Here is a 19,984-nt window from a genome sequence, read left to right as displayed (position 1 = left end):
CCATTGTGCGCCATCTTGGGAGGAGAAACAACACTTGATATCTAACCAGAGCATCACAAGTCATTGATTTAAATTGAATGCTCGATCTAATTGATTGATTGCTCTTTTCTCTCCCTTTTCCCCCTTCCCGTCTCCGTCGAACTCGTCTTCCTGTCCGTGTCCTCGAATGTCTCATTGGTCCACATCTTCTCGTCCCGGTCCTTGATAACCTGTGTCCTCACGGTTTCCAATATCTTCCATTTTGCAATCCATTTCATCGCTTCCGATTTTTTTCATACTTCTTCTCGCCTCTCTCTCTCTCTCTCTCATGCTCTATCATACATCTTATCAATCCAAAAAAAAAAAAACCCCGTGCGTATATGTGTATCATCGTTCTGTTTGACCATTGCAAAACCCAACAAAAAAAAAAACCGACAAAAACCCACATCCAATTACCCTTAAAACTCCTTCCGCACCCCGTTTATGCAGCGTGCGCCGATATTGTCGCCATCGTAACAGCCGATCTACAGCGCGAGCGCCAACTGCAGCAACAATCGACGGCGACGGCTAACACTAGCGGCACGTCCGAACGCCCGACCGCACCGACGGCAACGGTTGCCAACGGTTTATCACAGGGTGAGTCACTCCTGTTGCCCCTGCTGCAGGGCCTGCTGTTGAGCAATGCGGCCGCATTCGGGTACAAGGGTAGCACCTTCGCCGGTAATGCCGACGAAGCGGCCGGCATCGGTGGTAGTAGTAGCGGTAGTAGTGGTAGTGGTGGTAGCGGTACAGTAACGGATGGTAGTAGTGGTAGTCACCTTAACAGTAGCACCAATGGTAAACTTGGCCCGGTGGCGATGGTCACCTCGAAGATCCCGCCGGTCGAAGATTCGGGCACGGAATCGGGCGAAGATTTGCGGCTGCTGGCAGCGGCCGGTTTGCATGACACTGCCGCCACCGCAGCAGCGACCAACGGTTCGACGGTGCACGGTGGCGCTGACACGCTCGAGAGCGGGCTGCCGACCATACTGAGCGAGGTGGCGTCTGCGTTGGATCGGCTACAGTCGAGCCTGCAGGCCGACCCGAGCGGTCAGCCTAAGGTGATGCAGATCGATGCAGAGCAGCGAAGGGCACTGTTGGCCCTGATCGCACGGCTGCAGGAGGATTTACAGCAGCCAGACAAGATCGCCAATCTGGGCATTGCCTGCGGTGCAGCGGAACCGTACGATGGCAGGCGTCAGTCGCAGGGCCAGCTGTCGACCGGAGCAGGGTTAAGCGAGACGGGCAACGGTGCTAGTGCCGGCGGGTTGGACCAGTGCCAGAATCGCATCCGGGCCGGAAGTTCAAGGTTCAGCTCGAAGCGACGTACCACTCGGAGCAATCGCCATACGGTGGGCGTCAGTCGTGAGGAGCTTGCCGACGCGAGAAGATTCATCGAGGAGATGGTAATGATGGACAGCAGACAGCAGTCCGACCAGTGTGTGGTGACGTCACCGGAAAAGGCGTATCTACTGCAAAAGCAACAATCGCTCGGCACGGTGCTCAGAGCGGAACCGGAAACCGTAGCTACTGCTGGTGGTGCGTCACAGACGTTGCAGAACGGTGGTAATGCTGGACCGGCGCCAGCGACCGCCTTCGCCATGAAGCGTCCGAGTCAGTTTGTGCCGAAAGAGATGCAAAACGTGCAGACATCGCTCGATAAGCTGGTTTTGGCTGGAGCTGGCGGGAAACCGGCCTCTGCCTTGCCTTCCTCTGGAGCCGGTCAGGTGCGTACGAAGATAGCCAAAGATAAGCTGCTGATACGGCAGTCGATAAGCGTTGATCAGGATCTTCCACCCAGCAGTAATGGGTTAGGTGTTGTGAATGATAAACAGGACTCGGTTAGTGTGAAGCCAATCGACTTGCACAAGCACAAGACGACCGAGCGTCTTCCCAAGACTCATCATCAACCACCACCACAGCAGCCGCAGCAACAACAGCTACCTCAGCCAGAGCTACCCTTCAAGAAACCGACCCAAACCGTCGCGCAACGAGCGCTGGTGAAAAAGTACTCCTTCAACGATGGGTCCAGCTCGGACGAGGATGTCACCCGGCATGCTCAGCGCAAGACGGGCGAAGCGACCAAAACAGCGGAGCAAATGGTTTTACGCAACAAAATCACACCGGCCGAGCAGCCGGGGCCTACCGGCTCGATAGTGATCAACACCGTGCAGAAAATCGTAAGCCGTGAGACGAAACCGAACAGCGAGGTTAGCTCCAAGGGTCAGAACGTGACACGCCGGCAACAACATCTGAACGGTGGCCGGCTACCCGAAACGCACAAGGACGATATGAGTGCAAGACCGCTCAACAAATATGCCAGCAAGAAGTTACGCATGAAGCGGGCCAACACGATAGACCTTCCGAAGAGCCTGCCGCAGAATGATAACGCGGACGATGTTAATGGTGATCACGAGGACAAGCTTGAGGCGAAACAGGAACAGCTCAGCCGGCAGCAGAGTCGCTTGACCCATGCTCTGGCAGCGAACCGGCAGGCAGGGACGTCAAGCAAGTATCTGGCCGCCTCCGGTCCCTCAGTACCGCCGGCAGACGTACCGGACTTTAAACCACGCACCGAGAACGATCTCAAGTTTATGGCGTTTCTGCAGAAGCAAAATCAACAGTCGCGTCAGATCTGGTCGAATCCGGTCCGGGAACATGTCGGTTCGAACAATTGGACGAACAAGTTTGATCATCTGAAGAGCAATTTCGAGCAAGCGGAGCGGCGTGATCGTTCCGAGTTGCCACCAAAGTATGGTGCCGCACCGAAAACTTCGGCCATGAGCTTCTGGAAGCAGGCAGAAAGCCACGGTTCGTTTGATGAAGGTACGAAGCCCGGCCCAGTAAAGCAGCACGCCAAGTCCGTTACTCCATCGGGACAAAGTGCCGGCTTTAAGAGTAGCGGCGGGCCGGTAGCAAGAGTATCTTCAGCTGGGCCTACCACTAATGCTTCACCGAGAACGACACAGTCAATGAGCAAATATGGTCCGTCCACTACACACTCCGTGAGCCATCATGCGTCCAACGGTAGTCCTGTCGTCGAAGGGAAGCTGGTACTGCCGAGAGCGTCTCCGGGCAGTAGCTTGGTGAACCAGTTTTCACACGCACCAGCATCTGCGTTTAAGCCGATTCCGAAAAAAATACCGCCAGCGAACCTGGAGTTCAAACCGATCCAGCAAGAGCTGGATGTGGTGAAGCCAATACCGGCGCGTATATCTAATGCAACCGGGCTCGTAAAGCAGATCGTCGCTACTGGCTTTAAGGAGACGCCGGAAGTGAAGCCCGAACCGATGCACGTGCAGATAGGCCTTGTACGGTCGTTGGCAGCACAAGGTTACCAGGAAACACCGTACGTCCCACTGCCAAAGTTGGAGCGCACACCGACGCATAACGTGCTCAACTACAAACCGCGCTCGGACGCGTCCAGCATTGCCGAGCCGGCACCACCTGCACCGTGGGTTGGTAAACGATCGAGTGAGGTGACAGGGCCGGCTGGTAGTCGGGTGGCTAGTATCGCCGCCACCAAGTTCACGGCGAACTCGTTTGGACACAACAAACCCTCACTACCGATGCAGCAACCGCTAACCTATCACGGTTCGCTCAAGTACGCAGAAAAGCCTCTAACCTACCAGCAACTGTCTGGCGGCACGTTACCCTACGAGAAGCGAGCTTCACTACCGGATGTCTCAGTATCCCATCTGGGCACGTTCACCTTCACCGACTACACCCAACCAGAATCCGTATCCACGTTCACGCTGAACCGTAGCGACTCGCTCACCAATCCAGAGAATGCACCGCTCGTACTAACAAGCACGAACTCGGTCTTTAGCCCGACTGCCGGCTCTATTCATCCCACGGCAGAACCCACCAACCAACCGCTCATGAGTCATCCACAGCAAATTAACTACCTAACAGTCAACGTTGATCAGCAGCATCAGCTGTCGCCTCACTCCTCCACGAACGATGATGACGACGAGTACGACTGCGACGATCTGGAGTCGATCGACTCGCAGGAGATGCGCGTTGTGACGAAGGTGATGCAGGCACCACAGGGTCAGCAGGCAACTTATACGGCCGCCATGCGACCGACCCACCTGAACGATACTTACGATGATAGAGGCCGAGGTTCACTAATCGCTCAGAATCTGCATTCATCGCTGAAGAAAATCAAGGACAAGAGTCCAACACCTCCAAAATCACGGCAACAGATCGTGGCGAGCGTTGGGGAACCGATACCGACCACGGTCCGAAGACCGATGGTAGCTCCGCAGGTGGAGGTCACTAAGCCTACTCCTGACTATACGCAAGCACCGGTTCCCTCACACGCGATCTACAACAACGTACAGCCCCATCCGATGCAGCGACACGCGGAGCAAACACATCTCGCACGCACCAAATCGAGTCACTCGCTAGCAGTGCCGAGTGCCGTCCCACTGTCCAGACCGATCAGCGCCGAGAAGCAACGTACTGTTGAGGCGTACTTCACCGGACAGCCTGCCAATCCGAGCACCGGCTACATGATGTCCCGGACAGCTTCCAACCAGAACCTGGTAATGCGTGACAAGTCGGCAATGTCCGCACCGCTCAACAACATTCGACCAGTGTCCTACGCCATGGGATACAATGGCGGTTACTACGGTGCCAATAGCAATCAGCAGGTGGAGCAATCCCGGTCGGGTTACGTACCGCACGGTATGACGGCAGGCTTGTTACATTCGCAGAAGCGGCACGGTCCTAGCTACATGGACGAACCACTGTCTTATCATCCACAACCGCACGGTGGAGGTTTGCTGCGAAGTCGTACGATGCCGCATATACCTCTCGGCAGCTTAAACCTGCTCGACGAGAACAATGTTGAGGACGCGTTCGAGGAGCTGATGAACCAATCGTTCGCCGTCTAACGTTGGAATTGGAATCCACAGTGTGTAGCAGTTTGTTATTCAGCGTAGCAGCAGCAGCAGCAGCAGCAGTACTACTTCCGTCGCGTACTCTTCAGACGCACAGGGACAATGTCGACTGCTAAGCATTCCAGAACTCTACCCGCGTTCACAAAAGGCGCGGGATACTACTTCGGGCAGTATTAACTACGCCGGCCCGGCTGTGCTTTGAATGTTCGTGTTGCTTCCGAACATGTTGTGAAAACCTTTTGGCTGTTTTTGTCTGGTGCCTGCTTTAGAAAAGCAGATGCGCGAAGAACACTATCACAAGAACACAGATGCTGTTGGCAGGAATACTAGCCGTTCTAGTTGTGTGTTGGCTGTCTAGATTTACTGGTGTTGTACATATAGATAGTGAAGCACCCCTATTATTAACTTGCAGCCAGCGCAGAGGTTGCATTTGACGTTCTCACCGAAGTACACTAGGATAGTAGGATTGTATTGTGATCACGTAAGCTCTATCACCTACTATGCTCTACCTACGCCTCGCTGATCTAATCGTATGAGCATTTGCTGATTCGTGATAGTGGCCATAGACATGGGTCAGCCATCGCGTAGTGTGTTCAAAGTCGCTCAGCCAACCACGCTATGTGTCTTCGCATTCATTCGGCTGCTACCTACCTACTACTACCCACGAACTAGCCGACCGTACCGTGCAAAACCTTGCCCAACTAATATCCGGAAGCTCGTCGCATCGTGTGAGCGAGACCGTTTGGCATCTGCGTACCAAGCCGCAACGCCGCCGCCACAGTTCTCCCTACTGCTAGGCACACGCTAGGCAGTTCGAGTCCTGGTGTTTCTACAAAACAGAAAAAAAAATGGCGGCCAAACATTTGAAACAAAAAAGAAAACCACAACTTCCAATTTCAACGCTAAAACGAACGTTATCGCACCCTTCTTTTACATACCAGTGCAATTACACCCACCTCAGTGAGTTTCTGAACTGATTATATGCCATTTTTCTGTCGTTTTTTTTTCGTTTTCGTTTTCTTTTTACTTAATTGCGTGTTTGTGGTTTTTCGTTTCTTCCTCCCTATTTTGAGTACCACCGCCATTTCGTTGCTCACCTTCATCCAGTGGCCAGAAATATTACAAACTCTTGCTAATAATATATCCCATACTAGAGATCCCTTATGCGCCATTTTGCGACGGTTGATCCCTAGACCACTCCACACTAGCTACCTGAACATCACGCTATAACACGACTACCTGTACCTGGCTGTGTTGTAGTGCGTGTGTGTGTGTGTATAGGCGCAATGCCTCCTAGGCCGAATGGCTGTCGCCTGTGTTTTGTGTAGCTCAAGGACAGTGTGCTTTCTCACCGCACAGCAGCGCATGATGGTCCTCGTCTCCAACAAGCTTCCACAGTTTCATCCTTCATACTTTAGCTGTACTATTACGCAGACCGGTACACCAAACAACACCACTGGTGTGGTGACCGGGAGCGAGTTCTTGGCGTGACAAGAAATTGGATTCCAAAATTTGCAAGAACCCATATTCAGATTCATCACCAAATTCTTATTCTATCGTGTCCCGACTCGAACCTCTGAAGCTCTGCGTCTTCACCTGTTCTGTGAAGATGCTCAGATATTAGTTCCTTCTGAAGTTCCTAACACACCGTGTCCTCATCATCTCTCATGCTGTATCATGTGTGTCTCTGTAGTTTGATCTAGTAGTCTGTAGATATTTGAGATTTGTATATGTGTGTCTGTGTGTTTGGTATCCGTGTCTGCTTATCGATCGTGTGTGTCTGTGTGTCTATGCCCATCCTTAGATGATCGTGATACATTGTGCCAAGTAACCTATCACATCCCAGTCTCGTTCGATTCCAATCCATTCTAACCATGAAGCTGAGGATGTACCTCAGACGTTGATGTCAGCACACCGATGCACTGCTGTGTTGCTGCTGATGAGTGTTGCCTGTTGCTCTGCTTTCGTGTTGTGTGTGTGTGTGTGTTGTTACGTTAGACATTTGTCCAAACATTCTGTACATAGATGTGGCTTGCAGTTTTTGTTTCCGTTCGTTATTACTACCTTGATTTACTCTACAGGGATGTATCGTACTAGCAAGCAAACTAATTCTAAGGCTGCCTCTATTGTTCCGCCCTCTGAGTACACCAAATGCTAACGAAGCGTTTTTGTTTTGTTTCTATCTGCGTTCTCTTTTCATTCGATTTCGTCCGCCAAACAGTCCAACAAACCACTACCCGCACCACTATCGCCAACACGAAGATGGAATCACAGGATGGTTCGGCTGTTACAACAAGGACCACGGGTAGATATATTGAGTGATTCTAGCGCAACTGTGGCACATCGTTGAACTGTCACGCATCTCTTTGCTTATCGTTCCAGTAACGACCAAAACGGTTGCTGCGAGTCCAAAGCCGATGTCACCTTTCGCCAAGTTTCGACAGCTCGACAAGCAAAATTCCATCTCATCGCAATCACCTCCTAAGTAAGTAGGACCGTCCGGAATCGGTCAGACATGAGCTTTTACCCCCTTTACGAATACAAGTCGCATTAGACACGTAAAAAAGAAATCAACTCCTTTTAAGTAGGCAAGTTCGGGATATCGCCCATACCCTCTACATAGATCACATATATTAATCAACTCTAACAGGTACATTTGAAAGCATCCTTATGGTAGTAGACATCTTGCTAAACCTCGTTTCATGGTCGAGCATTAACGAACTGACCTCATCATACATCCGTCCGGGGGATACGGAACCGTGACTGGTAGACACATAATCACATGGGATCACAACACCAAAAACATGGGATTTGACACTGGAGATTATATCGACCGACAGGCATACAGGTGTAGAGTAGATGAAGTAAACATGAGGTTGATCCTTAACGTAGTCTAATTTACATAGTGATAGACACCACACGGTTATGCATACACTATCCTAGGACGCTTCGTAACTAATCCGAGTCCAAGTAACGAAGACCTGAACCTGATATTGGTCCAACAGGCACAGCTAACCTACTCCATCATTTCCCCACCTCATGTATCAGCGACAGCGAGTGGTAGGAAGCACTGCTCTGGATCGAATCAACAGCTCTTATGCGCCTTGTAAAGGAACAGACCCTATTACTTCGGTTGTTCCTGAAATCTCACCCATCTTGTCAGATATTCGTCAACTGAAACTCTAAGCATCAAAGTGTCATAGAGATATGCGTAACAGAGCTTTACGTATACCGACATTGGTTACCGCACGTATCTCCATACCTCATAACGATCTTTTTACTTGGTTCACCTAATTTGACCTTTTTACCTCTTGAAGATGAAGGAGTTCAAACTTATATTAATATGTTTTTTTATCCCACACCTACACTCTCTTTTTCTCTCTCTCTCTATCCCTCTCTTTTCCTATCTCACTTCATTGCCACGTTCATATTTTCATCCTTCATTGATAACCCTAATTACAAACGGCCATCTTGTTCTCGCGAACACGTGCTCACCGAATCTTGAACTTTGGCCCTGCTTGTTCTCCAACATCTCGTCTCCTTCTTCGCTGCTTTTTTGTTCCTTCTCTCTCTCTTGTTTTGATGCATCGTTTTGGTTACTACCTTCCCTCACTCCCCAACCCCCCCTCTACCCCGTCCACAAACCTCCACCTCCTGCCCGTGTTTCATTCTTTGTCGTCCGGTGTGCCGGTCACGAATCAACACCTAGCTCCCCTAAGACACCAACACCGACGACACCGTCCGGCGCGATGGGTCCCATGTTTAAGTTTACCGATCCCGCATTGAATCGTCGCGCCGCAACTGTTAAGGATCAATTGTTGCAGTGGTGCCAGATGAAGACGAAGGAATACGAGGTACAGCCATTTTGTTTGCTCTATCCAGCCTCCCATCCTCCCAGCCACTCCAGCCGTCCTTGCCTCCATTGCCATCTGTTTCTCTCTCTCTCTCAAACCTCTTGTCCCTACAAAACAACCTTTCCCTCTCTGCAGAATGTCTTGCTCACTGCCTGCTTCCCAAGCTTTTCATGTCCTTGCTGTTCTTTGCCTGATTTTTGTTTGTGCAGTTTTTTGAAGTGTGATGTTGACACCCTATACACCCAAACACACCTGGCATGGGGATCCGATTGATCCTGTAGCGAATTGCGGGTTTTTGTTGGTGAATTCTGACGCCATCTTTAATTACCAGCGAACTCTAGGACAAGTGTCGTTTCGAGTAGCGTTTGAATGAATGTGTGTCTGCTCTTACTGTCTTGCTTGTTTCCTCTGATTATCCCGCCTTCTGTGTGCTCAACCCGGCAGTCAAGTGTGAATGAGTATAAACACCCTCGGATATCTCGGATATACCCTTCCTATGCACGTAAACTTTCCATGCTTTCAAAGTGATGTTTGTGATGGTCCCCAGAGGAAGCATGTATGGATCAGTGAGACTTCTGGTGCATCTCTAATCCTCCACGTACCAAACCACCTGTATCCCCACAACAGTATGCTTTTGCAAACAGATAACATATCAAAGTTCCTGAACGAATAGAATTCCAGACGGTGGAGACCCTAATTTTCTGGATATATTCACCATTGCATCTCACTGTTATCTAACTCTAGATCTCAAGAGTTAGATTCCAAATTAAATAAATGATTATCTCGGTTCTAGTATTTGCACTTCTAAACCTAACTTCTATGTCACAGATAACAAAAGCAAGTCAAGATAATGGTCTCTATAACATGTCATGTACACTGCCCATGCACGATGACTAGCCTAACTGTGAGATAGAAGAAACCAGGTGGCTTCAGAATTTACTGAAGTCAACTCAAATCCGCGGCATCTCTGGTGGACATCATCAACGCCTTCATTCCATCTCAGGTTCCTCTGTCCATAGCTCTAGCGATGGCCTACTGAACACCGGAGATAACTCTGATATAACATTAATCTACCTCAAAGATTCCAAAGTATGTACGAGGCTTTTGTGGATTGTTTAAATGCACTAACAACTTAGCTTTGAGTTGCTTCCCTGGGTATTGTGGTGATGTAGTTAGAAAGCCCGCTTTTCCGAAGTATTCGTCCGCTGGCTTGTAAATGTTTGTTTTTGTGTTGATATGTAGCAGTACGGTACTACGAAAACTAACACGACAGCAAGTCTGCTGTAGATGGTGGCTTGCACGTTGTCCTCCAACACCTTTCCAGTTACTTCCTCTACAGTCGTCGGTACGAAGACTTCAGTAAGATATTTGTTTAACTTGTTCCTCTCTGTTTTTCTCTTCACCGTCACCGCAGAACGTTAAAATAGAAAACTTCTCCACCAGCTGGTCAGATGGAATGGCATTCTGTGCGCTGGTTCACCATTTCTTGCCGGACGCTTTTGATTTTAGCAAACTAACACCACAACAGCGTCGCCATAACTTCACCCTCGCCTTCCGAGTGGCTGAGTAAGTATAGGGAGATCTGGGGACTCCTATGTGGAATCTGTTGACTTTGTGGACTCTGAAGACTCAGAGGACTCTGTGGATTCTGAAGACTCTGTAGACTCTATGGTTTCTGTAAACTCTGCGGACTCTGAGGACTCTGTGGATTCTGTGGATTCTGAAGACTCTGCGGACTCTATGGATTCTGTAAACTCTGCGGACTCTGCGAACTCTGAGGACTCTGTGGATTCTGTAGACTCTGTAGACTCTATGGATTCTGTTAACTCTGTAGACTCTATGGACTCTGTGGATTCTATGGACTCTGCGGGCTCTGTGGACTCTGAGGATTCTGAGGATTTTACGGTTTCTGTTGACTATGTAGGCTCTGTGGATTCGGCAGACTGTATGGACTCTGCGGACTCTGCGGTCTCTGTAGACTCTATGGATTCTGTAAACTCTGCAGACTCTGCGAACTCTGAGGACTCTGTGGATTATGAGGACTCTGAGGACTCTGTGGATTCTGATGACTCTGTAGACTCTATGGATTCTGTAAACTCTGCGGACTCTGCGAACTCTAAGGACTCTGTGGATTCTATGGACTCTGCGGACTCTGTGGACTCTGAGGATTCTGAGGATTTTACGGTTTCTGTTGACTATGTAGACTCTGTGGATTCGGCAGACTGTATGGACTCTGCGGACTCTGCGGTCTCTGTAGGCTCTATGGATTCTGTAAACTCTGCAGACTCTGCGAACTCTGAGGACTCTGTGGATTCTGAGGACTCTGAGGACTCTGTGGATTCTGATGACTCTGTAGACTCTATGGATTCTGTAAACTCTGCGGACTCTGCGAACTCTAAGGACTCTGTGGATTCTATGGACTCTGCGGACTCTGTGGACTCTGAGGATTCTGAGGATTTTACGGTTTCTGTTGACTATGTAGACTCTGTGGATTCGGCAGACTGTATGGACTCTGCGGACTCTGCGGTCTCTGTAGACTCTATGGATTCTGTAAACTCTGCAGACTCTGCGAACTCTGAGGACTCTGTGGATTCTGAGGACTCTGAGGACTCTGTGGATTCTGATGACTCTGTAGACTCTATGGTTTCTGTAAACTCTGTAGATTCTGCAGACTCTTTGGACTCTGCGGACTCTGCCGTCACTGTAGACTTTGTGGATTCTGTAGATTCTGCGGACTCAGCGGACTTTGCGGATTCTGTAGACCCTGCGGACTCTGTGGATTCTACTGGCACTTTGGACTCTGTTAACTCTGCGGACCCTGCAGACTCTGCAGACCGAAGTATCTATCTGTTCTAAATGTTTCCTATTTTCTTCCTTCTTCCAGTGAAAAAGCCGGGATCGCGCCCCTACTGGATGTGGATGATATGGTTGCAATGCGAAAGCCTGACTGGAAATGTGTCTTCACATACGTGCAGTCCATTTATCGACGCTTCAAAAATGAAATCTAGCCGAACTAGAATGCAGTACGACCCGCTTACTACTACTACTACCGTTTGCGGATGGGGGTTTGGGGCAAAAACTGGAAAGTTGTTATTATTTGTTAAAAAAAAGAAGGTTTTCTCATACTGGCCTTAGCGTTTGCCGCGAATGTTACGCGTTTTTGCCCGCATCCCAGCCCGCATCCTTGTTGGATTGTTTTTTCTTCGTTGTTTCTGTGCGCGATACTCCCTTCTTGCCCAACACCAAACAAATACACCTAACCACTGATTGGTCCGCCAAATTGCCAGGGCACCAATCACAATTTCGCTTGGAAAGGGAAATAGCGACCGTTTCCCGTCATTTCGTAGCTAACTTTTGTGTGTTTGCGGCCCCCCCCCCAAAGCTCAACAACGAGAACGATTCTTTTGCTTCTCCTCGTACGAAGTTAAACCGAATCAGACACCTGCCCATTTTAAAAGAGAGTGTAGATTCCATCTGGCACCATTGGTAGAAGTTTCTTATGTTACAATCAGATTTGTTTTTTTCTTTTTTTCACCATTACTCTGGGAGGGATAGCATTGTTTAATTGTTTAAGCGCTTGCCCAATCTGCCAATCTATGCGTTTTTTTTCCGCCACTGAGCGAGTAGAAAAGCTGTTTATTTAACCCTTAAAAAGAAATATGCTGTTAAATATTTTATTGTTCCCAACCGGTTGTCCTGCGAATTGCCGCAAAAAAAAATTCTGTCTCACGGACCAAAACCATCGCGGCACAGGATTTAACAAATATGTACGTTAATGAGATGAGGCAAAGAAAGAGATGGAAATTTTTCGTGTGAAAGAAAAGGAGGTATAGTTCTGGGGTATTTATCCTTACAAAAGATGATATATAATTGTTTTGTTTTTCTTTCTTTCTCTCGTGTTTATTACATTATGCTCTCATAATTCTAATTCTAGTAAGCAGCAATTAATGTTTTTTTCTTTGTTTTTAGAAAGAGAGAAAGAGAGAGAAAGAGAGTACACTTAGTACGAACAACGACTTTTGTTCCATTCAATCATTATTATATGTACGAAGAGAAATACATGTTTTAACCACGCTTCCACGTTTCATCATCGTGTTCCCTTTTTTTTTTTTCTTGAAGTCACGTCGCACAAGATTATCGGCAATAGCTTTAAGGTGATGCTGGGTGATCTCTTGATATCCGAAAATGTTGAAATACGTTTATCTTCTGGAAGATTCGTCAACGGACGGATAAGTAAGAACAAAGGGGAGTTGGATCATCGTAGTGACGCATCACTCTCGTCTACATCTTCCGAAACCCTGGAGATGTGGAGATTAAAATCTACGTATCACGGTTGCTATTTGCCCGCTCCTGCTGGTACGCTGAAACATGTCAGGAAACATGACGTGTTCAGGCTGGACAAACATTTCGCTAGCACAACGCACGATAACGGGCCGTGGTCGTAAATTGCTCTGCACATGTGTCAGCTGGGAAGGCCTGTCCCGGAGGAGAAGACTCTCTCCCCCTCTAGCCTGAGCCTGGCTTAATGTCCCAAAGGCTCAAAGGTTACAGTGATGAAACACGAAAGATACCAAAGTCCCGGGTACCAACATCAGTACCACGTCGGTAAGTTGCACAGCAGGCCGCCATTGTTTGCAGAAGTACTACGCAATTATCGGACTTAACGAGGTGTATCGAGGCTCAAGGTAAGAACGCGTGTCATCAGAATAAACCTGGCTGGACATTGGGATAAAGTAAGCGGTTAGATAAGAATAGGACCTAGCCATTAGGGCCTGCTAATTACGAGATGAAACACATCCCAACACTCAAACGACCAGACACGACAAGGTATTAGGGGTCCAGAGAATTGGCATTAGGTTCACCTTGCGTATACGACCGTTTGTTTTCGTGCGTTAATTGGTTGTTCGTGCTGGTTCAAGATTCCGCCCAGCACTCTTGTCTCACCAACACGCGATCAACACCGTTGACCGCCGTGAGATTCAACTGGGTAGATCGATTGCCTTCTTTGGTAAGCATAAGAGCCGGAACCGGGTTGTCGCGAGAGAGATAAACAGGCGGCGGGCTTTAAGACCTCTCGAGCGATAGCGCTGGAACTGGAACAGCTGGGACTTTGGAGATTAATCCATGCGGAGAGTATCCAATGCTGGATAGCATCTCGAACCTGGAGAATATGGATGTGCTTCTCTCTCGGTAGGCCTTAGCTTGTTTGGACGTCACTGCTCACTCTCTGTCTCTCCGTTTCTGCTTCGTTTCCTGGGTCATTCATCTTGAAGTCCATATCTGGTCCTTCATAGGTTAATTATCTGCCAGTTAGTGCCCGGTATCGGTTCGAGTGGCATCAGTGCCGGCTGGTGTGTGAAGGGCTAAAGGGCTGATTATTTTAACCCACCACCCAACCGATTCCTGCATCAGTTGGTTCGCGAGTGTTGCACGGTGCACATGGTACAACCGCCTTTGGATAGCTAAAACCCCCCCCCGCCGGAGAATATACAGTGCGCGCGTGCGATGGCTAGCAAACAGATCAAGTGCGGTCGTAGCTGTTACTACGACCCGCTGACACATATATGGACCGGTTTGCCTACACCGCCACTGTACAATACACAGCAGAGCATTGGGCAGCTCATACTTACCATGCTGCAGCGAAGTGATCCGATGCACGTGACCCAAATCAATGCAGACATCGATCAGGGCCGGAAGGTTACGTGCCGGGAGATGTACCTGCGGACGGTGCGTATTGCGGAGCATCTGGCACGGCTCGGGTATGGCAAGGATACGCCCATGGCGGCCCTCGCATCCCGTAATGGTGAGCACGTTGCACCGGTGATGTTCGCCTGCTTCGCGCTAGGCATCCCCATCAACACGCTGGACGTGGCGTTCAGTGTTGCCGACTTTGCGCACATGTTCAGTGTCACGCGTCCGGTGCTTGTGTTCTGTGAGAGCGACGTGTTGGGGGTGGTGCGTGACGCTGCCAGGCGAGCCTCGATCGAACCGGAGTACGTACTGTTTGAGGACACCGTCGAGGGGTATCGGCATGTGCGGGAGCTGCTAGAGCCAACCGGCACCGAAGATACGTTCGAGTGAGTATGCCCCGAGGAAGTGTAGAATAGTAAGAGTGAGTGAGTGATTTAAATCTTTCTAACGATTGAGTCTGCTCAAAGAGTTTTTAGAAATCTTCGGAGATTCGCAACTGTTTTGAGAGTCGGTTTAAGGAAACACACTCTGAAGGAGTTGCTCGCCGCCACAGAGATTCGACTCGCTAAAGAGGAAGTTAAAACCCTCTGCAATTCGAATCTTCATGGCGACTAGCAACTGCCTCAGAGTGAGTTTGATCCTAACCACTCTCAATAAGAGTTGGTAAACGCAAATCGTTAGTAATGCTGATGGTCTCAAGTTGCAAGTCTTAATGGAGAGAGATCCTTCACATACTACCAGAATGTCTGTACTCCATCCAGGACCAATCAGATAGAAAGCTCTTTTTAGAATGATTTCTTGTTAGCTATGTTACCAGCTCACGTACCTCACTCAACGTGCTAATGGGTAATCTTCTATTTGCAAATCCTACTCTGCTAGACCCACCCTACTGGACGATCCTTCTACCCACCTGGCAGTAGTTCTGTGCTCCTCCGGTACGACCGGATTGTCGAAAGGTGTAAGCTACTCCCACACCTTCTGCATCGCCAATCTCCCATCGCTCTGGCTGATGGCACCGACGGACTGTCTGCTCGCCTTCAGCTCACTGTACTGGCTGTCCGGCTTTGCCTCGCTGATCATCGGTACGATTGCCCAAGCGTCCCGGGTCATCACTCGCGAACCGTACACAACACAGCTCGCCATCGACATAATGCAGAAGCATCGCGTGACAATCGCCTTCTTCTCGCCCTATCAATCAAATCTACTCGTTAACGAACCACAATTGGCAAATGCAAATCTGCCCGGCCTGCGACTGTTGCTTTGCGGCGGTGCACGCGTATCGAAGCATCTGTATGCATCGCTGCGACGCTGCATGCCATCGCACACGCTCATCCAAATCGGGTACGGTATGTCCGAGTGTTGCCTAATCTCGCTCACCGACGGGCACAGCTACCGGGACGATTGTGTCGGTACGCTGCAGGCCCGGGCCTCGGCACGGATCGTGGACGAACAGACCGGGCAGCGTGGATTGCCGCCCGGTGAGCCGGGAGAAATTTTACTACGTGTAATGGTTCCGTTTTCCGGGTACTACGGCAACGAGGCTGCGACGGCCGAAATGATGGGACCGGACGGTTGGATACGCACCGGTGACATTGGCTACATCGACACGGACGGCCATCTGTACGTGATCGATCGCAAGAAGGACATCATCAAGTACGCAGGCAATCAAATATCGCCCACCGAGCTGGAGGCACTCATCAAACAGCTACCGGGCGTGCTTGAATGCAGCGTCGTTGGACTGCCGGCCGAAGGGACCGATCTGCCGGCGGCACTGATAATCCGCGCCCCGGGCACGGTTGGCGACTCCGTTACCGCTGACCAGGTGCAGCAGTTTGTGGAGGGACAGGTGTCGAACTACAAACGACTCCGGGGTGGAGTGTTCTTTACCGACGAGTTGCCGTTGACTCCTTCGGGCAAAATCATACGCCGCAAGTGTCTGGAGCTGGTGCAAAGCATGCTCAAAGGCGAGTAGCAGCTAACATTCCTCTTCACGATCCCTTGACGTGACAACTCTAATAAGAGCAGTTTGATTTAAATTTTAACGGTTACTGAGCAGGTGAATATAGTGGGATATCCTATTTAATATTAAATCAACAGTAAACAAAAATAAAATAAGAGGTTCAAACACTGAACTGTCGCTCAAATTCATGATGAAAGTCACGTTAGCTTATCCATCTTATACGGTATCAAAAAGTCTAGCAGGCCAGACCTAAGAGGTCGTTAGGCCAAGAAGAGAGAGAGAGAGAGAGAGAGAGAGAGAGAGTGACTGGGGCCTCGGCTGCGCAGACCAAACTGTGACGAACTACGTACACACGGTTTAAGCTGGGTTCATAGAACAACCTATCAGTCGCTTTTTATTACTGAACGAGTATAATTTCATAAATAAAATGGGTAAAGCAAATATATATCGGGGATTACAGTTTCGTGTGCGAAAAATTACGATATCCGCATATTATAATGCAGGTGCCACTTTAGAAGCCTTCCTTTATGTTTAAACCCTAAATACCATAACGAATCCGATCCGGAACCTAGTTGGATTGGACTGGTTCACCGCCCGTTCGCAGCTTACCTAGGTTTACGTATAGGCGCGTACTGAGGGCATGCCATTTCTGGTCCTTGCCGGAACCACTTTGCGCCGTTGGAACGGTGGACGGTGCTAGGCTTTTGTCCGCCACCGTATTGAAGTAGGTGTATTGAAGGGAGAAACCGACCACTACGTCCTCATCGGCCGGCAGGTCGGGTTTCGCTTGCACGCCGAGCCTTATAACGACGTGATTAGCTTTGCGCCAGACAACGAATCTGCGAAAGAACAGAGAGAATAGAATAAATTAAATTGACTCGTGCTAGGCAAGTCGTGCAGCTGTGCAATTACTTGGGTTCATCCTGATGTCCCTGCATGACTTCGTCAAACTCGGCCGAGTCGTCTCGCTGGTTGATAATGAAGCTGCTGTCCGGTAGCTTCAGCGTACCGTTCACAGCCCGCTGTATCAGCCGTGGTTCCTCCATCGGTGCACCCTGCCGTAGAAAGCCCGGGCTTAGGCTGGACAAGGACGATGGGTGCGAAACGCTGGGCGAGGCGAACGTTACGGACGAGGATGGGCCACCTTCCAGCGCGAGTGCCTTCAGCTCCTGTATCATCAGCTGCTCCTCCTCGACCGTCGGCAGCTCCATAATGGTGATGGTCATCTCGTTGATTGTGGGGTTCGTAATGCGTAGCAGCAGTACGGATTCCGTACCATCGCTGCGCAGCGGCTCGCAGCTTACCAAGCGCACATCCGGTACGTGGTAAGCGGCGAACAGTGCAATCCGGTATTTGATCGAGGAAGGATTGTACTCCGATTTGATGACGTTGTGGTCACACTGCCGGCACCGTAGCGAACGCTTGATCGAGAGCAGCTTGTGCTGCGGATACAGCTGACTGACCGAGGCCGACTGCTTGGCGGGCTGGGCTAAGCGTTGGGTCAGGGTCGTGACCGTCTTCAGGTTAACCTCGGCCGAGAACAGGTCGTCCGGCAGTTCGTCCACCTCGTCCGATGCGACCGATTCCTTGATGGGAGTCGGTGTCGTTTTTACCTGCACCTTCCCGTCCGTCCATCCCATCTGGCGGCGTACCATCGATGCCGTCAGCCCGGTACGATCCGTTAGGCTGGGAAACTGGCTCTTCTTGGGCGTTTTTCTACGCCACAGCTCCTGACGCTCCTGCTTCTCGTGCAGCACTACCGATTGATAGTGTTCGAGCAGGTGTGCGAACCGGGTCGCGTTGGGATATTCCGGTTCGGGCCACTGGCCGGTAGCGGCCGTCTGGTCCGGAATGCCAATATCGTGCGAGTTCCAGCGGCAGGTGAGACAAGCGAGATAGTACATCTTCTTCGTGACTTGCTTCGTACCGGGTGCGGATGGTGATGCTGCCGTGGCTGCTGCTCCCTCCGGTGTGCTGCTGCTGGCTGGTTTCAGCTTCGGCGAATCTTCCGCCGCCGGTGAACTTTCCTTCGACTCGGATGATCCAGCGCTTAACGGTACGGTAGCGATCGAGGCACGCACCGACAGTGTATGCTGGCAGCTGGGACAATTAAAGCACGTATTGCAGCGATTTTTGCGTATCTTCGTCTCGGACGACGGTATGTTCTCGAGACAGTTGGAGCAAAAGTTGGAATCGACCTGCGGGCAAACAACGACGGACGCTGACATCATTCAGGGGGACAAACCAACAATTCCATACCTACCTCATGACAAACGCAGAATCCGCAGCGCAGCTTCATGCAATGACGACAAAAGTACAGCTTGGTGAGCGGATTCAGCAGACCGCAGACACACGCATACTCGACACGGTTCAATAAGTTAAAAAATGCCATACCGTGGTGAAAAGCAAACTTTTGGGCCTATAAAATAAACTACAACACAACTCGGAGACCGAAATCTGACTGCTCGGAAGAAATTGCGAAGAGAAAGAGCGCGTCGGGGCGCGATTGACACTTTTGACAGCGCTGGCTCTCGCTCGCTTTCTCTCTCGCTTATTTTCTCTCTCGCAGGGGAGTAGGAATGTAGCGAATGATCTCTTTTGTGCGATGAGCGCCATTTGTTGAGCAGATTTAAATACACCGTTTCGGGACTTTGCCAGGAGTTGCTGATCAGTCTGATGACTATTTGTACAAGCTTTTCACGCGATCTGACGATCAAACTGTCATCTGACCTCATCCTTCAAACCTTATAAAACGTTTGTACTACTAATCGTATATACGACTGAGCAGTGACTTCAGTGTAATGCTTCAGTCTTAGACTTAGACTCAGTGGTGGGTCAAGATATTTGGAGGCCCCGAGCGGAAGTTGAGGCCCCTCTAATTGTGATATTAGAGGGAAACAACAGGATTTCCCTCACAGACGAAGCCCCCCTAAAGGACGAGGCCCGAGCGGCCGCCCCTTCCGCTCATAGCTTGATCCGCCACTGCTTAGACTGGAGACTGGAGTCACTACACAATCATTTACGACTGGTCATACCAACTGGGTATGTGATTAGCTGGATAAAGTCGTGCAAACGAACTGTCATCCGAGCTTTTCCTTCAAATCTCATACAAAGATTGTACTACTAATCGTATACGGCTGGGCAGTGACTCCAGTCTAAGGTTGAAATCTTAGACTAAAACCGGAATCTGGAGTCACTACTCAGTTATATACAAGTGATAGAAGGGTCGGAGCCATCCCTAAGCGACCTGGAATCGTTCGGGTCTTATTCCTAGTTCCAAGTTCGGGTCGGCCCGTAGGTGCAACGAGTCCATGTCGAGCCGTAGGCGTCGACCCAGGTATGCGAATTCTAACCATCGGTTCGGGTTGACCCGGGGGTGTATCTATGGATCGACCCGAACTCGTTGCACCCATTGGTCGAACTCGATTCATACGGGAACGAATTTGACTCCAGGTCGATCCATGAAAAGAGTCATATGACCCATCACTATTATATACGACCGGTCGTACCAACTTTATATGAGATTTGCTGGTTGAGGTCGTGCAAACGAACTG

At 49.9% G+C, this 19,984-nt stretch overlaps 4 protein-coding genes across 4 annotated transcripts in view; 3 read left to right on the top strand and 1 right to left on the bottom strand.

The window, feature by feature from the left end:
• LOC118505899 (serine-rich adhesin for platelets-like) overlaps nucleotides 1-12,866 on the top strand; it is a 36,673-nt gene extending 23,807 nt beyond the window's left edge. The window contains exons 8-14 of the mRNA XM_036042783.1: nucleotides 469-4,916; nucleotides 5,723-5,885; nucleotides 7,147-7,230; nucleotides 7,308-7,410; nucleotides 8,635-8,779; nucleotides 10,194-10,345; nucleotides 11,664-12,866. Coding sequence (XP_035898676.1) covers nucleotides 469-4,916; nucleotides 5,723-5,885; nucleotides 7,147-7,230; nucleotides 7,308-7,410; nucleotides 8,635-8,779; nucleotides 10,194-10,345; nucleotides 11,664-11,787 — 5,219 coding nt within the window. The 3' untranslated portion in view covers nucleotides 11,788-12,866. The remainder of the gene's footprint in view (nucleotides 1-468; nucleotides 4,917-5,722; nucleotides 5,886-7,146; nucleotides 7,231-7,307; nucleotides 7,411-8,634; nucleotides 8,780-10,193; nucleotides 10,346-11,663) is intronic.
• On the top strand, nucleotides 10,352-11,655 carry LOC118503684 (osteopontin-like). Its single transcript, XM_036037229.1, has one exon. It carries the CDS (start codon nucleotides 10,448-10,450, stop codon nucleotides 11,633-11,635), a length of 1,188 nt encoding a protein of 395 aa, XP_035893122.1. The 5' UTR covers nucleotides 10,352-10,447; the 3' UTR covers nucleotides 11,636-11,655.
• A 770-nt stretch (nucleotides 12,867-13,636) lies between the features above and the next one.
• LOC118503659 (4-coumarate--CoA ligase-like 5) lies at nucleotides 13,637-16,626 on the top strand. The gene is made up of 2 exons (XM_036037188.1): nucleotides 13,637-14,856; nucleotides 15,350-16,626. The coding sequence occupies exons 1-2, from the start codon at nucleotides 14,285-14,287 to the stop codon at nucleotides 16,440-16,442; spliced, it is 1,665 nt and encodes a 554-aa protein (XP_035893081.1). The 5' UTR covers nucleotides 13,637-14,284; the 3' UTR covers nucleotides 16,443-16,626.
• Nucleotides 16,627-16,786: 160 nt separating this feature from the next.
• Nucleotides 16,787-18,942, bottom strand: LOC118503652 (dynactin subunit 4). Its single transcript, XM_036037176.1, has 3 exons — nucleotides 18,694-18,942; nucleotides 17,343-18,628; nucleotides 16,787-17,269 (listed from the first exon to the last, which is right to left on the bottom strand). Exons 1-3 carry the CDS (start codon nucleotides 18,820-18,822, stop codon nucleotides 16,999-17,001), a joined length of 1,686 nt encoding a protein of 561 aa, XP_035893069.1. The 5' UTR covers nucleotides 18,823-18,942; the 3' UTR covers nucleotides 16,787-16,998.
• Between the last annotated feature and the right edge of the window lie 1,042 nt (nucleotides 18,943-19,984).

Source organism: Anopheles stephensi, chromosome X, assembly GCF_013141755.1.
Source record: "Anopheles stephensi strain Indian chromosome X, UCI_ANSTEP_V1.0, whole genome shotgun sequence".
In the NCBI taxonomy this organism is placed as follows: Eukaryota; Metazoa; Arthropoda; class Insecta; order Diptera; family Culicidae; genus Anopheles; species Anopheles stephensi.
The sequence above is the reverse complement of the archived record's forward strand: the minus strand, read 5'-3'. Positions and strand labels throughout refer to the sequence as shown.

Bases quoted from the DNA above. Each gene is read 5' to 3' on its own strand.
- LOC118503684 (XM_036037229.1), top strand. From the start codon at position 10,448: ATGGTTTCTGTAAACTCTGCGGACTCTGAGGACTCTGTGGATTCTGTG.
- LOC118503659 (XM_036037188.1), top strand. From the start codon at position 14,285: ATGGCTAGCAAACAGATCAAGTGCGGTCGTAGCTGTTACTACGACCCG. The intron at 14,857-15,349 runs GTGAGTATGCCC...CTACTCTGCTAG, and splicing joins GGCACCGAAGATACGTTCGA to ACCCACCCTACTGGACGATC.
- LOC118503652 (XM_036037176.1), bottom strand. From the start codon at position 18,822: ATGGCATTTTTTAACTTATTGAACCGTGTCGAGTATGCGTGTGTCTGC. The intron at 18,629-18,693 runs GTAGGTATGGAA...GTTTGCCCGCAG, and splicing joins GATTCTGCGTTTGTCATGAG to GTCGATTCCAACTTTTGCTC. The intron at 17,270-17,342 runs GTAATTGCACAG...GTTCTTTCGCAG, and splicing joins GGACATCAGGATGAACCCAA to ATTCGTTGTCTGGCGCAAAG.